The 12813-nt window shown below is 42.0% G+C and overlaps 1 protein-coding gene across 1 annotated transcript in view; it reads right to left on the minus strand.

The window, feature by feature from the left end:
- Positions 1 to 5377: 5377 nt before the first annotated feature.
- The window catches only part of hs6st1a (heparan sulfate 6-O-sulfotransferase 1a), a 57233-nt gene continuing 49797 nt past the window's right edge, over positions 5378 to 12813 (minus strand). Inside the window, exons 3-4 of the mRNA XM_034575910.1 lie at positions 11406 to 11654; positions 5378 to 9219 (exon numbers count right to left, since the gene is read on the minus strand). Of these exons, the coding sequence (XP_034431801.1) occupies positions 8893 to 9219; positions 11406 to 11654 (576 nt within the window). The 3' untranslated portion in view covers positions 5378 to 8892. The remainder of the gene's footprint in view (positions 9220 to 11405; positions 11655 to 12813) is intronic.

A 12813-nucleotide genomic window follows, 5' to 3' on the forward strand; every position in this document is an offset into this window, starting at 1 on the left:
GATTTAAACAAAAAAGCAGCTCGTCACACTGAGGAATAATCTAAACCTCACACAGGAGGAAACTGAGAGGATTCAAGCAATTACTTTTACAGGCTCACCCATGTTTAATTTTTCTTTACCTCATCAGTTTGTAAATAATATATTTTATGTTTTCTTTCCCTACTTGTTTGTATAAGAAATAAATGAATGAATTAAAATGAAATGAAATGAAAAATGCTTTCCTTACTACCCCCCCCCCCCCACAATTATATGTATCTTTTCTATTCAATTAAATATTCCTCATTGATTTATTTATTTACAGGTAATAGTACCAATACTGGCACAGACCATTTAAATAAAGGGAACAGATCTCATGCCAATATTTTGCTTGTTGTTCTTAAAACAATACAATTTAGGCGACCAAAAATATATATAATAAAGAATTGCTGTAGCTGTAATTAACTCAGTAAAACAAATACAAATCATAAAACTATGCCAAGATATCAGAATATGAAAATAGATAGAAAAACGCAATTTACACTTTGCTGTTCCATGGATTGTGTGCCAGTAAAACTTATATTTATTCGCATACACAACATGTGTGCAGTGCTAAATTACTGTGAAAGTCACTTTATATAGTTTTATAAACATGTGTGGGATGAAGCAGTGCTTACTTGTCTCCAAGTTGTTCTGTCCAATCACATTACATTGAGTCATGACAACACCACTGGACACTTGTTAAAACTCACACTGGTGGGTGAAAAGCTGGACAGTAAAAGCAGGAAAATGCAGCGTTTGTTTGTACGACACCTTTCCAATATAATGTCATTTACATTTCTTTATGCAGGTATGTGTGTGATCATAGACTTTATATAAAGACTGACGACATAGCGGCTCCCCCAAAGTGAAGTCAAAGTGTCTTGATCGCCACCTGGTGGCTGGTGGCAGTATAGAGCATGAACCCTGCCTCCTCCATGTTAGCAGATGGGACATGAGGCAAAATAAAGTCAAAGTACACGTCATATACATTTTTCTTGAAGATGATTTCTGTCATTTTTGTTTGTTAATGAGTTAGGTTGGTTTTAATTATTAGTTATTTGATGCTATATAATAAGGGTTTAAACAATTGAGTCTGACTGGATTGGTCGAGCGCGTGTTTCTCCCAAACACTTCTGCACAGACTCTGGCTCCAAATGTGAAAAATGCATATCCTGGATATTTTTGGCTTCATTTCTGGATAGTGGGAGGAAGTGGAGATGCCTCCTCCATCTTAATGTAGAGTCTATGTGTCTGATGTGTAGACATTAATAAGTTTGCACCTATTTGTGTATATATGTAAGTAGGTGGGTGTATGTTTGGATCACGTACTTTTATAAGGTGCATGTTTTGTTATATGATTTGTATTCAATCATATTGCAAAATCAATGAAATAATAAAAAAACTAAATTTGAAAAGACATTGTATGAGGGATTTTCTATTTAAAAGGAAGAAGAGTAAGAATAGATGTTTATACCTGTCGTGTATTAGTCAGTCAGTACATGAATAAGTGAAGGTGATCATATATATTTGGGGCTCGATGTGAGAAAACTGTACGCATTCATTTGAAAAGCAGCTCATGGAAATGAGGTTTGCTGTTTGCTCTGCGTGAGAGCCAAGGGAAATAAATCCTGTATTTAGAATAAGCCGAATCGTCCCTTTGGTTCTGTTATGTTGTAATGAAAAAAGTAGAGGAACTGATCTCCCTCTCATTTTTATGAGTCACCTGACACTCCGGGGTCCGGTTTCTAAATCTTTACCTTGAGTCTGTGTGATGGTCCCTATCCATTGAAGTCACGCTCCCTTTGGGGCAGGTTGTTAAAATGTGCCCCGGCTCCCCGTCTACCTGTTGTGTGTTCTTGACAAAAAGAAAATGAAAGGTACGGAGTCACTGTCCCAGGGTGTGGAGACATGGGTCTTGCGTTTTCATTTACTCGCTCTGCGGTCTAAATTAAATTGGACAGCTGATCCTCCTAGAGGGAGCAGTTCCAGGATTTGATTTAACATTGTATAAAAAGCAGCGACATTAATTATCCTGTTGGATTTGACCTTCACTTTGATGTGCACGTGTGAACACCTCGCTCATGCAGACGTAGGCGCACACACACCCATGCACGTACACACACATACACACACACACACACACAATGTCACACAACAATCTGTTTCATCCCTTAGAGGAAATGCCAAAACATCCTTACCACAGTCCCGACAAGTATAACTAAACATAGCTTCACACAGGCTGCCCACTGGGCCTGTTCATCTGTCAGGGAAGTGACATCTTCAGATGAATTATGGGAGACGGCTGTCATCTTCTCTGGGGTCACATAAGAAATGGCGGGCGCGGGCTGCGGGCTCCCTCTCCTCACACTATCACACGTCAGCCATTTTAGAGGTTGAAAGCCTCGACGGGGGACCAAAACGACCTCAATTAAACCCCCATTAATATTAATACATTTTGTCGTTTCACGTGAGTTGCCTCTAATTATATGTGTCCCTGACTGTATAATGGGGGTCAGCTGGGGTCTCCCACATGAAGCTAATTCACCACATTACAGCCACCAAACAATGGGCCGGTCTGGGCTCCAGTCTTAAGTACAGATGGAGGGGAGGGGAAACTGTTTGTAAAAGCTAAACACAGAGGCCCTGAGGGTCAAAACATAGACGCATTTGTACAAATCACAACGCCATTTAAAGAAAACACAACAATACTTCACAAAACAAACAAAATGTTGGTGTGTTTTCAGCAAATGGCCTGGTGTTCTGACCCGCAGGGCCACCGTACATACTATACATACAGTATCAGGATATTTTCACACCTGAAAGTCCAGAACATGGTCCAAACAAACGTGCATGTCTTTTTTATGACATGTGTACTTGCTGTCATCAACACCTACATCTAAACTTGACATTGATTGGTTTGTAGATGAGTTTGCATCTGACTTCTTTTATTTTATTGCCACTGAGATATCATTATCATATTACTACCAGCAAAATGATTGTCCTCTTCACATAAAAGTCCCACATTATTCAAAATACACTTTATCATGTTTTTAAACGCAAATGTGTAAAGATCATTAGAGAGTAAACATGTGTAAAGAATCCTATTGTTCACTGACGTCGCAGCTTGTTGAACTATATGATCCAGTTTTATCCGGACTGAGGCCATCTCCTTTCGTCAGACTTGGTCCGGATCGTGGTCCGAGGCATCTTCCACATCTTTTATTTTGGTTTGGACAATCTGAAAAGCTCGAGGGTCAAAAGCAAACAAAATGAGATCTTTTAAATTGGAAACAGGCAGTTTTTGTGCTGCAACATTTGTATAATTACCTTGTGGGTGCATTAGCCATTTCATATCCACTAAATTCAAGTCAGTTTTATTTGTGTAGCGCCAAACCACAGCATCCATTATCTCCATGCAGGCACTTTACATTGTAAGGTCAAGACCTTACAATATTACTTCATGTGTATAAAGGGAGGATATTATCCCTTTAACAACCTCAGATCCTGTGTTTGGCTTTGACCCAGAGTTTGTATCCTGCTTCATTTCTCCCACATCAACATTTATCATATTTTTATGGAGAGGTTAATAAGTTTGCAGCAGATCAGCTCTTTATGAGCTCCTGAGCCACAGCTCCACACACACAGGCATGCACACACACACACACACACACACAATAAACAGCATTGAGACTATAATGGGATTGCTGTGTGATTCCCACTGGTTTTATTCTGTGAGAGCTCCGCAGAAGCGAGAGTCCTGTCTGCCTGGGAGGTTGGATTCTTCTGCTCAATCCTTTAATATCGTGAGCGATGATTTGGTCTTGACCTGAGAGATTAGCCAAACCCCCGAATGGAAGGTCAGATAACGGCGCAGATGTCTGATCTAATCATATTTCTATTTCTATTGCTGAAAGAAAAATGTGCACTCCCACGCTGGATTGCACTCTCTCATTGCCCTTCGAATTTACTTTTTTGACAAAACAGGGTATTGAAGCCCTGCAAATTGTTTGTGTATAGAGATTCGTCCACATTGTATATTTGACGATGAAGGTCTAAACCATGCCACTGCTGGAAAAGACTCAACCGCAGACAAAAGACAGAAACTCCGTTGTGACCAGTGCCAGAGCCAACAGGGCAATCCTCCAGAACTACAATAGCCTGGCTCTGATGCGTGTAAGGGAGGCACTCAGTATGAACTTATCTGCAGAATTCCATGCTGAAAATAAGCGATAATAATGCCAGAGCTTCTTTGTTTGCAGGAAAGAAGCATGGGACCAGCAATGAGGAGCTGCAGCCAGTTTGACCTCGTATTAATGGATTGTGGCCAGAGCCCATACAGTCACTCAGAGCCGGATTCCCACTGCAGCAGAGAGCACTTTCTCTCAAACACTCACATGCATATGTTCAGCAAAACAAAAGCTGTCAGGGCCCTCTGCAGTAGCATGGCCATTACTGTGTGTTTAGTCCAGCTGCACTTGAAATGACAGTGACCCAGAACTATGGGCAGGATTAAATCACCCTGAACGTTCAGTCCAATGCACCACAGCTGCCACAGACCCCGCACAGCCTCCCTCTCCCTCCCCCCCCCCTTATTCCCTCTCATTCCTTCTCTGTTCATTTGTCAGACAAGAGAAAAAACATCCTCTCTTTCCTCCCGTCTTACATAAACACCCTCTCTGATTCCTCCTCTCGTTTACACTCCTGCTCTTGGCGCGCTCTGATCTCCCTCCAGCCAATTGCCTCCGCTCATCGCCATCCTGGAGAGAATTATTCCTCTGCTCCGCTTTGAGGGTGTCAAAGTTGAAGCTCAACGGACGGTTGATGAGACGGGGCGAAGGCCTGCGCTCCGCTCCATCTCCTTTGCGTGCTCAGCCAAGGACAGGGGATGATATTTACACCCCCCCCCCTCCCTTCGACAAACGCCCACCTCCCACAGCAGAGGAAGAAGCTTATTTTTGTGCATGTACGTGCATTCGACAGACCCAGAGTGTTTGCAGATTGAATTAGGCTGTAGATCACCGTTGACAGGGCTGAGGCTATCATTAGGAGGGGGAACAGGCTGCTTTATGGGGGTCACAGTCCTGTGGTTAGTGTGGGCGAGTAGTGGAAATGTCCTACAGTTATAGATTGGCCTGTGGATGGAAGTGCAGAAACTTGGAGGGCAAAGCTCCCACATGAGTTGTCAGAAATAATATCGCTAAATGAGTGAGTCTTAAACGAACTGGCTGCATTTCAAGTTCAGAACCTTAGATGTGGTATGCATCTAAAAACAAAGTCAAAGGGGACATGTTGTTCCATGCAGTGTGAGCTGGATAATAAGAGTAATGATAAACGATAACCAGTGACAACCACGACACAGTCAGAGCTGTAAAAATGAAATATTTTAATTGGTGGCTTGATGATCCATTTTTGCAATCATAAGAAAACAAACCCAGACATTATGCATACAGAAAGAGCCGGAGACAGACTGCACACCAATCCAAAAATAAAATAAAAACAAAGTCTCTATCACACACTCTTTTAAAACATAAAGAAAATAAGAAATAAAAAAGATGACAGTGACACCTGGGTTGCTTCATTGTCACGACGAAACGCTGTTAAGACATCAGATATACATAGTGATGAGACATAAAATATTTGAGTATAGCTTTACAGCATCAATCTCTGGAATAATTTCAGCAAGAGGGAGTTTTTTTTTTCTTTTTCTTTCTCTTTCACACTCTCTTCAGGTGAGTATTTCTGAGGATTGCTTTAAGATCTCATGGTCGCTTGAAACTGAAACGCTGAAAAAAAATAAAAGCACTCTCAGGATGAAGAATCCGTTTTGCTTTCTGCAGTTAAGACTCTAATGAGGAGCCAGATTATTGGTTTGGAGCTCAAACGTGGTCTAATACGAGTCCGACAGTGAGAAAAGAAGATGTGGGCAGAATGCCTGGAGCTGCAGTGTTTTTCGAGTCTCCAGTTTCAAGACTACAATGACAGGAGGAAGTTGATGTGAAACGGAAAAAAAAGGGGGGGAAATCTCTCTTTCCAGATCCATTCTCTCCATCCCTATTGTATTACTTTGAAGGTTACACAAAAAGCAGCATATTGAGTCTGGATGCGTCCCAATACCTTTCATCATCCCCACTTTTATTCTTCTCTTCCCTTCATGAATCATCCCCGTTAAATCAAAAATAAGAGCATCCGGGTGATTAGCTGAAATGTAACGAGGGCAATGGTAGATGGTTAAACTGTTAGTTTTTCCTCCTTTTTTATATATATATAAAAAAAAAAACTATTGTTAAGAGGATGCAACATGTTATTTATGGTGACACCAAGGAAGCAGTTTGCCTGCATGCATCCTCACATTGCCCCATGGGTGACACAGAATCTGGACTACATTCAGTTTGATTTAATTGCTCTACAACACGTCTTTAAGTGTTTCACACTTTTGAAACCTGTCTCTCACCTTCTCCTTTGTTGTTTCTCTTATTGCTCAGATTCTATGTTTGTAAATAGGATTGGGGGGGTTGAAAGCATTTTATCGAATCAGAATCCAGCGTCAAATCTAACTAAGCTTGGATTTTAATATTTGTAAATAAGTTTTATCCACCTTTTGTTGGCTGAGGCAGATGAAACAGAGACTACAGAGATCCTCCTCAATGAAACAGGATGCATTCAGCTAACCACACTGATTATATCTGTAGAGAAGTTGACACTCTGTTGGTCTTTTTGATAACCTCACAGTTCCCTCGCAGACGTGATGTGGCGTTTACAAAGGGATTTGTTCCTGTTCACTAACAAACCATCTTTGGCCGGGGGCAGACGCTGAATTGCAGACAAACAGTCAAAGTTTAATTTTAGCCATTATGAAAATATTATTTATCGTATAATCTGTGACCTGAAAACTCTGAATACTTTGACTTCCCGTCTTTGTGTAAGGAACCGAATCGTACAATGACATGTGGACGCCGATAAAACAACTTGGTTACAGAGTTGTCGTGACCCAACCCTTCTTGTTCATGTGACATGTTGATTTAAAATTTCAGGTATTCAAAGTAAAAAAAAACAAAAAAAACATGGGTAATCAAGTGATGAGGAGGAGACAATAAAAGAGAGGGGGAAAGAAAACAGTCGAGGAAAGGGCAGAGGGGAGTATTACTGGCTTGCATCGCTGTCACACGCTGTTGGTTGCCTCCACCACCAAAAAAAAAAGGCGAGATAATTGGTCATGAAATCAGTCATTCACAAAACTCGTTGGACATCCTCTCACTGTCAGGCACACTATTTACAAAGGCATACACATACGCCAATCAAAGGCATACTGTACATACTATTTACACGCACGCACACACACACACACACAAACACACACGCACAAGTAGTCAGAGAAATTACTGTAGTATAATGCAGATACAATATCTGACAATGATTATGTCTACTATGATCCCAGTACATAGAGGCACTGCTACCTCGCCCCGTGCATTCTTCAGGCTAAATCCAGCTGAAATTAACGGTCACGCTAATGAACCAGGGGTCACCAGCGCCGTGCGGGCCCTTTCAGCAGGTGGGATGGAGGCTTGTGTTGAGACAGCCGCTTTCACAATGCAGCTCTTGGTCACAGGAAAAAAGAAGAAGAAGAAGAAGCAGAAGAAGAGAGAAACTGAAAATGCCACCCACTGCATTAAGGGCTCACATTGCCATGGTGACCAGTGGTTCTGCAACTCCCATCTCGAGCGTTTGTCTGAGTTAAGGCTTCCAAAGCGCTTGACGCTCACACAGCACGGTTCCTGGCAACAACGTGCAGCAGGCCGTCTCCCCTCCCTCTCTTTGATTTCTTCACACCTATATGTGAGATCGGGGTCTGTAATTGGCTGTCGTTCTGTGCAGCACTGAGACGCACAAAAAAAAAAAAAAAAGGAGAAATAATGAACTTGTTAAGCGACAGGAGCTTTGGGAAGCTTTAACAGAGAAACAGGCCACTTTTTGTCTTTTTTGCCCCCAAGATACAAGGCTTCAGTAATGGCTATGGTCCGTTTGTACGTCAAATCCCATCCATTATCTTTGACTTACAAAAACAAAAATAAAGAAATAAAGGAATCACTTTTCTTTAGGCAGCAATATTGGTCTCAGTGTTATTACAATTCTGCTTTTAAAAAAGCAAAAAAAACAAAACAAAAAAACACAAAAAAGGTAAAATACAAATGAAATCATCTGAGAATGAGAGTCACTATTTCATGACTGTTCATGGGTGAAATGGCAGATTTTTTTTAAGCAGAAAAGCTTTATTACACAACTCAGTACAACTTCTTCTCTTTGCGGCACAGTCTCTCATGTACTCCCACCGTTTGCTATGTTCAGCTCAGCTACTCGCGCTTTCATAGCTTTCCACGGGTTCCTTTGAAACTGGAGCATCCAGGAAGTAGACCGGTCCTTAGCGAGGATTAGCGGGAATTCACAGACTTAAAATTTGTATTTTCTCATGCTCCATTATCAGGCCACAGAGAACGAGAGGGGACACGGTGGGAGGAGGAAGCTGGAGAGATGAATGAGATACTCGGTTGTCAGCAACTCTTAAAAATATCTCTCCTCTGCTCAGTCACTAATGATGATGAGAGCGACAGAGAAACTCAGAGGGGGGAGACAGGGTATGCAGGTGCTAATAACAACTGGGCAAACCTCGGTAACATGAGCTGATGCAATCGACCAAGCCCTGGTCTCCATAGCAACCACTCTCATCCCCGCAGCCCAACTCTCAGTTAAGTCTTTGTCATTCATTTGGGTCTTTGATGCCGGCGCCACCTTCTGTGTATGTCAGTGTATATGTGTGTGATTATGTGTATGCATTTCACATTACATATGCATGTCTGTGTGTTTGTTCTCATTCTGCTGCTACCAGCGGTTGATGATCTGGTTCATGTAGTCCTCAGTGGGGAGCCTGCTGCCGGCCTCCTCCGTTCTCCCTCCCTCCTCGCCCTCCTCCCGCTCCTCCCTCTCCCTCTCGCCGTCCTCCAGTGTTGACACCGAGCTCTGCCGGCTGCGGGAGGGCCACAGGCTGACGCCCAGACCCAGGCCCTGGTGGCTCTGCTGCATGTGGAGCTTGATGCGCTGCTGCCGCCGCTCCTGCTGCCGGGTGTACTGGTAGCGCTGCTGGAACAGGTCCCTGGCGTAGTCGTACAGCTCCATGTCCAGCTCGTTCAACTCCTCTATGCGCTGGACCTAACGAGGAGGGAGCAGATCAAACACTTAGGTTTTTTTCGTAATGAGATTAAGAGAAAATAAGAATGGAGGAGAGGAGACTGCAGACAGGAAGAGATAGAGAAACAGAGAAGGAAAAAAAAAATCAACAGATAGAAAAGGTGAGAAAAGAGAGTGTGAAATTCTATTCTTTATCGACCAAATCATCCCACAATCCATGAAAGCATATGTCTTGTTTGTGCATTGCGTTCCCACAGCATCTGAATCACCCTGAAGATTAAGCAAATTAGACTGATGATGGATGATTGGGTTTATCCGCTTTGTTCTCCCATCGCCGCTGCCTCTCTCTCCCATTTTATCAAGATCTTTTTCAAAACTATTTGGGGCACTGACAACAAAACAATACTGTTGTTTTAACATTAAAAAAAACTTTTATGTAGTTGCCTTTCCTTGTCCCAACGTTGACTGCATTGGCAACATTAGGGGGGGGTCAGATGACATGGTCAAATACTCTGGATAAATTCTAATTCGTGTTGCACATTCAATCGAGAAAACCAACAATTTTATCATGTTTTATAACTTTGTAATTTGGTGTAACAGTATAATTATTGGGGGTGGGGGAGGGTTGTACAGGCTGGTTATAGTTACAACCTCCCCATCCCCCTCTTATTGACCTTATTCTGAATAACACGTTATCTAATTTATGATGCTTACATGAGTGGCTAATAAAACAATTCACATTCCTGTTAATATGTTACAGGATTACGACTCGCCTCAACATTATGTCCGGACAACAGCTTCATTATTTTTTGAACAAGTGGTAGTACCTCTGACACTGTAAAGCTGAATATTCCCAGAGCAGGAAACTATTGTAAAGTCCGCGAGTTCCTCAAAAGGTTCTTGGTCCCTCTGGAAAAGTTTCCCTATTACACGACATTTATACAAATGTTTTAAAAGGGCTTCTACAGAGAGAGGGAACTGTTGGCAATATGTGGAGCAAGACAACTGAAACGTGTTTGATGTTAGCTCGGGCAGTGCAGCTGGCTTTATTGGCGCGTCTCATCTGCTGCGTGTGACTACAACACGGAGCGGGAAATATATTTAATTAACAGAATCCCTTTGAAATCTGCGGCGGTGTGCGGAATATCATTTGTGAGCAATGTGTGCGACAACAGAGGGAAGTGAAGCGGTGCATTGATGTTCGGAAATTAGAGATGTTTGATCTGCAGCACGGGGCACACCAGCACAAAGCCAAGGAGACAGTAAATATTCTCATCATCACCTGCTGATGTCATTTATTTGACTTTTTGAAAATGAATTAAATAGTGTCTCAATTTCACACAGATATTTAAATTGAAAGTTAATTTAAGAAACTAGTTTTTTTTTTTTTTTAATGTTTATACTTTATTTACAATTTTCAGAAACATAAAGTGTTGACAGGACATATAAGAAACTAGTTTTTATTCAAAATGCCACACACACACACACACACACACACACACACACACACACACACACACACACACACACACACACACACACACACACACACACACACACACACACACACACACACACACACACACACACACACACACAGACCTGTAAACCTACAGACCTACAAACCACCACATGATATTTCCTCTTTTTTGAGATAATAACCGTTGGTCCACCTTCCCACAGCCTCTGTCAGCTGGGGTACATTTTATTTTCTCTCCTCCCTTCTGGGTTTTGATGTATAAATCACCAGTCTGCTGTTTACTGGATTTTTTTGCTGGGAAACGAGCCTAAGAACTCCCACATTGGACCAAAGTGTGAAGAACATGTTTGAAGCTGCTGTTTTTTGTTTTTTTTTAATGGCGACAGTCATCCCAAATCTTTTCACACGGAAATGAAACCACCGCGCTCGTCAAGTCTCGGTTTGTCTCATTTTCTCGGTTTTCTGCTCTCAGATTATCTTTCACTCTTTTTTTAAAGAAATGTATTTATCTTAACAGGACTAATCTTCAATAATGAAATGTTAACTCTTCAATTCTTTAGAGAGACATATAGACACTATACATGTACAGAGTTTAGCTTTTTGCCTATTTGTGTTTTTTATTTATAGTTATTCAAAGGTTTATGGTTTATTTATAATAGATATTACCAATATCTGTATCGGCATCTGTCCCCACAAATTCATATGATCCATGCTGAGCTGAACTAACCGTAGTATTATCCAGGTCCACCCCTGCTGCCCGGGTGCTGTTGTATTGCATGAAGGGCCTGATGAAGCGCAACCTGAAGGTGCGTTCAAACAGGAACTGGGTTTTCCTCTGGTACTCCGTCAGACCGAAGAAGGCCATGTCTCTCAGGTTCTTCTTGGCCGACTCCAGGAGAAGCTGGGCCCTCTTCTTCTCTGGAACTGTGGACATGTTGTAGCAGCCGACCAGACTCAGGTCTGCCAGCATCCGAACCTATGGAGCAGCAGAAAATAAATTATTGAATAACTATCTAAGGCAATATATGATGTTTACTCCATTCTTTCTTTCAGCAGGATTGGGTTGCAAAGAAAAGAAATCACTACACAACTGAGTGAGCTGTTGTGTTACAGCACAGGAACAGGGACCCAAGACTTAAGACTCACAAGAGTACAGTGTGCACCTCGGCCTCCCGGTCCACAAGGATGCTTCGAGTATGTGTGTTTTGTGTTTTGTGTTTCAGTGTGTTTCAGTGTGTGCACGTGTGTGCACGTGTGTCACATTTATAAGTCATGGTACCCTGAGTTATAACAGCCCCGAGCGTAGATGAGATAAGCTGGTCAACACGTTTAGGTGGGAGACTGAGATAGCATGAGAAAAGAAGGTGTGAATCTGAGGTGTTTATTGCCAGCCGGAGAAATCCTGACTGTGCAAGGGTATATATATATATATATATATATATATGTGTGTGTGTGTGTGTGTGTGTGTGAGATGCGTGTATACTTGTGCAACTCATACACACCTATAATTTTCACATCAAATAGAAACTTATTCTCTTTTTGTTAAGAAATCAATATCTGTTGATCTTTGTAAGTTGAAATCAATAACAATTTGAATAACTAATAACAACCTTGGTGTATACAGTGCCTTTCAAGGTACCCAAGGAGATAAAGAATCTATTGGTCAAAATTCTTTGTGAACAGGTGGGCTGTGAGAAGTTTATTGAAAGTGTCCAGAGATGGGATATTATAGATTAGAGGTCCCCGCCACGAGAGAATTCCAGAGGGTGGAGGCTGCCACACTGAACGCCCCGTCACTGAACGCTCTGTGGGGGACGGCGAGCAGACCCGTGTCCGAGGACCGTTAAGGTTCTGGGAAGAGTACAAGGGTGGAGGAGGTCGGACAGGTGCTGGGGAGTCATGGGACATGGAGGGATTTATAGGCGAAGAGGATTTTGCAAATAATGCAGGACTTGACAGGAAGCCAGTGAAAATGGATGAGGGAGGGGGGGAAAGAAAAACCCATGTATCTATTGTGTGTTTGGTTTCTCATGTGGAAATTCACCAAACAATTTTATCTAGTTTTCTGCAGAAATTAAATCCATCAATTGGTGTTTTCCAGTAGACTGGATTAATTGGATTAATGGCACCAGCTG

This window comes from Hippoglossus hippoglossus, chromosome 22, assembly GCF_009819705.1.
Source record: "Hippoglossus hippoglossus isolate fHipHip1 chromosome 22, fHipHip1.pri, whole genome shotgun sequence".
Classification (NCBI taxonomy): Eukaryota; Metazoa; Chordata; class Actinopteri; order Pleuronectiformes; family Pleuronectidae; genus Hippoglossus; species Hippoglossus hippoglossus.